Genomic DNA, 4,212 nt, shown 5'->3' with positions numbered 1-4,212 from the left:
TCCCCTCCCTGCCTGCCTGGGAATAGGGGCGTATGGGAGCTTATTCCTGCAACCTCAGCTGGGAACAGGGTTTGGAGGCTGGGATAAGGATAAAAAAAAAAAAGATTTAGGCTCTCAGCAGCCCTACGCCATGCCTGAAAGCCTCTGCTCGCCTTGCAGAGCTGCTGCTGCCCCCCGCTTTTCCTGTGCGTGGCTGGTTTGTTGCCGGAAAGGTGAATTACTCCGTGTTGGCCAAGTTTTCTCATAGCTTTTATGGCAAGTTATTAGCAATATTAAGCATCTCTCATTCATAACAAAGAGGGCACCCTGCCACGCGGCTCCTGGGTTGGATGCTGCAGGTGATACCACACTTGGCGTCATCATCCCGACCCACCACGGCCGCCGGCTGGTGCAAGTCCGGGATGCCACAACCCGCCATCAGCTCCCCTCTGTCCCTCACCTTTGCAAAGCCGCAGCATGACCCAGACCTGAATTTCCATTCCCCACGCGGGCATTTTTTTGTTAAGGGTGGTTTTTCAGCCAGATCAGCTCCCTGAACCTCCTCCCCATCAGTTCAAGGTTGGGTGGGAGGACTGCGGATGCAGAGCAATCCCGTGGCTGTACTGATGTTGGGGGGGTTTAGAGAGGAGGTGAGAAGCCACCATGAGGAAGAGGAGCTCAGTTTACCCCCAGGGCACCCTGTTTATATCAAAGAAGGGAAAGAAAGCAAGCAAATCAGTGAAGCCACCTCCTGTCTTCCTCCCAGGGCTGTCATCTCTCACTTTGGCCACAGCCCGCTGCTTGCCAAGACATCTCCAGGAAGCCTCGGGCAGGGCTGCATAAACAGATGCTGAAATCCAGCTCCACCCATGTCCCAGAGCTGCGAAAGATTTCAGGGATTACCAAGACTGCCTTCAAAGCCCCAGCGCCTGGGAGGCTGCAGATGCGTTGGGATGGGCTGCAAGGGAAAGGCGCAGCCTTTGCCTTAGGGCATCCCTTCACCCGATACACGCAGGACACCCAGCACCCACCAGCTCCGCACCTCTCCTGCGCTCAGACGTGCAAACCCAAGCACGCAAAGCCCCGAGCTGAGAAAGAATCAGGAATTGCGCCTTGGGCTCCTGCTGTCTTAAAAAGAAAATGACCCAGATCTGCCTCCGGTGCCACTGCTGTCACCCAGTTTGGTGACATTGTACTCTGTGCTAGACAGTAATCAAACACGATTAAAACAGTGTTGGTCAGGGCAGCGGATGCGACAGGACTTTGAGCATCCAAGCGCACAGGGTGGCTGTTTGGGCAGCGCCTGCAGGCAGCAAATGAAGGCAGGGACCTTCCTCTCTCTGCTGGGATGGAAAGGGAGTGGGTCGGGCTCCTGGGGAGGGGGCTGGCTCTCACCCAGGGAGCTTCAATGTCGAAGGCACCCAGGGGAGGTGCCAGGACGCTCCAGGCAAACCCCAAAGGGCGGGGCTCAGCCTCGCTCACCCCCAAACCACACCGATGGTGCTGCAAGCGCCCCAGCAAGAGGGCGTGGGGTCCTTGAAAGCCTACGAAGAGCAGGTCTGCTCACCTCCAAGGAGATCCCTGGGGCGAGGGGCTCAAACCGTGTTGACCCCATCGAGCAGAGGGGATGGCACAGCAGCCCTGCGCCGTGCAGGGTGGGCTGCAAGGTCTCAAAGGCGCCTGCTTTAGCAAGGCTGAGGTGTTTGAGACGGTGTTGAGATGGAAGAGTAAAGAGCCACCAGTACAATTTACCAAGAGCCCTGCTTGCTACCTGCAATGGCGGGCTGATGCCGGGCTTCCTTCCAGGCACCGAAGGCAGGATTTTTTCCACCGAAGTGGGAAGAGGTGATCCAGCAACACCTTGGAAACACCTACCTTTGGTGCTTTAGCCACAAAACATCCTGTTTCAGTTCCCGTCCTTCATGGGAGCTGTGGTTTAGGGGTCAAACGTTTTGATGGGAAAGCAAACTGATCAGCTTTGCATTAAAATTTCCCTAAGGTGGGGAAGGGGATCACAGATTTGGTCCCATCACCCCCAGGTCAAGCAGATCTACCACAAAGCCTCTGCTGAGCAAGGTCAGTCCCAACCATCACCCGGAGACACGACTACGACAGTCCTCACGTCCCTCCTGCCAGGTCTGGCTTATTCGGGAACGGCCAAAAGACCAAGCACATCCCGAGCGTAGGAATGAGGTATGTGATTTATTAACCTTCCCCGACTTGGCTTGTCCAAGCGAGGTGTAAAACCGCTTTCTATGGATTCAAGCTCAGCTCGTTCGGAGGGTCATTGGCCCTGGGGAACTGCTGGCTTTAAACAAAAGGGGGCGGCAGCAAGAGGCACCGAGGGGACAAGAGTTACGGGGGGCAGAAAACAAATGGCTCTGCAACCTCATGGCCCAGAGCAGAGCAGATGGGGATTTCAGCCTTCACAATATTGGGAAGGAGAAAAAAAAAAAAAAAAAAAAAGAGTCCCAGGATTAGGTACGGTGCCCGAGGAGAGCCAGGATCAGACCTGAAAGGGAGGAGTTGCAGATGGGGTTGGCAGCGGGGACCTTCTCCGCAGGGAGACCACGCCGAGATGCAGGTAGCTCCTCGTGCTCAGTCTGGCTGAGGATCCCTCCACACACACACCTTCTCCCTCTTTCCTTACTGCCCCAGTGCTGGGGACTTGTGCCTGCCTTGCCGTGTGTTGGAAAGGCAACTGTTGAGAACTGGTGGGCTCGTTGCAGGAGTGACTCTTAAGAAGATGTTTCTGAGATGCCCGAAGGGTTTAGCTTGGCTCGTCAACACCTCTCCATCTAGGTGAGGCTTGGAGGTGACCCATTTGCCTTGGCTGTGTCCTCACCTCTGGACCTTGGTAGTAGCTCAGCATGGACCTAGAGCTAAAAAACCAGCCCCCCATCACTACTGGAGAGGGACCGGAGGCTGGAGAGGGGCAAGAGGTGCCCAAAACTCCTGCCAGCACAGGAGGAGAGTCAACAGGAGACAGGGATGGGATGGGACGGGAGCGTGCGTGGGAGGCAGAGAGAGGTGGGGGGCTTCTCTGGAGGTCAGGGCTTGGGGGCGCTGAGCTGGGTGCCGTTGGCCGTGGGGTCAGAGAGGGCGGTTTTCCGGCAAGCTGTCAGCGAGGGGTTGTTGAGGAGCGTGTAGGCCAGCCACCACCGGGCTCGGCTCTGCTTGAACCTGGCTCTGCTCGGCGGCGCCTTCTTGGGCTGCATCAGCTGGATGCCTGAAAAGAGACAGGAGGGGGGAACGATTTCAGCCCCAGCTCCCCCTCGCTGGGGCTGCCCAGATGCCATCTGCGCCCTGGGGTGAAAGCAGATGAGCTTCTTCTTGCACGGGCAGAGGAACAGGGCAGCTCCTGGGATGGAGGTGGTCACACACCAAACAGAGGAGGTGGCGTAAAAGCAAAGGGAGCAGCAAAACCACAACCCTCAATGGTCCCTTTACCCCAAGCCACCAACAGCATCTCTAGAGGAGCAGCAAACCTGCAGAGGAGACCCCGATGCCACCCCACCGCGATGGCCGTGCATCCCCCTGGATGGTGGTGGGAAGGTCTCACCTTCTTCCACGTTGCTGGTCCGGAGCCCCGGTGGCCCCTCTGGCCTGGCTAGCTGGAGAAGCAGCAAGCAGAAGGCTTTCATCACCGGGTGGGACTGGCTGACCTCGATTTTCAGATAGTGGCAGTAAGTGTGGTAGCCTGGAGGAACACAGCCCACAGTAAACACCTGCGGTGGGGCCAGATTTTATGGTTCCTCACTCTCTCCTGCCCTGGAGCAAAGAGGAGGGTTGTTTGCCGGGCTCCATCTCTGCCCTGCCAGAGCTGCTCTGCCTTCAGCGCTGGGGATGAGCTCTGCTCCCAAAATCCCAGCAGGAAAAGCAGAGGAAGGGTTGAGGTCTCCTCCCCGCTGCCTTTAGCGCAGGAGACCTGAGGGTCCGCTGCCTGTGGGAACGTGGTCTGGCCACTCGTGAAGCCCAGGGGTCTCCAGCAGGGCATCACCTGCCCTTGGGGACGGATGGAAGAGCAGGACTAAGTGGGCATCAGGAGGAGCCACTTGCTCCCGTTGTCCCACCTGTCTGTTTCTGAGCACAGAGCGTGAGGACCTGAAGCCACCCTCGGTCCCAGCAGCTCCAGACGATGCAGGAGCCCCTGGCCGTGTCCCCCAGGAGCTTGATGGTGGGAGAAGGGCCCCCATGCTCACAGAGATGCTGCAGAGGGACCCCCAGTGTCCT

The 4,212-nt window shown here is 57.7% G+C and overlaps 1 protein-coding gene across 1 annotated transcript in view; it reads right to left on the bottom strand.

The window, feature by feature from the left end:
• Positions 1-3,029: 3,029 nt before the first annotated feature.
• STRA6 (stimulated by retinoic acid 6) overlaps positions 3,030-4,212 on the bottom strand; it is a gene marked incomplete at its 5' end in the record, with an annotated part of 5,594 nt that continues 4,411 nt past the window's right edge. The window contains 2 exons of the mRNA XM_009587273.1: positions 3,030-3,208; positions 3,542-3,700. Of these exons, the coding sequence (XP_009585568.1) occupies positions 3,030-3,208; positions 3,542-3,700 (338 nt within the window). The remainder of the gene's footprint in view (positions 3,209-3,541; positions 3,701-4,212) is intronic.

The sequence above is a fragment of the Fulmarus glacialis genome, unplaced genomic scaffold, assembly GCF_000690835.1.
Source record: "Fulmarus glacialis isolate BGI_N327 unplaced genomic scaffold, ASM69083v1 scaffold29000, whole genome shotgun sequence".
Lineage (NCBI taxonomy): Eukaryota > Metazoa > Chordata > Aves > Procellariiformes > Procellariidae > Fulmarus > Fulmarus glacialis.
This window is presented reverse-complemented; position numbering and strand designations above follow the sequence as displayed.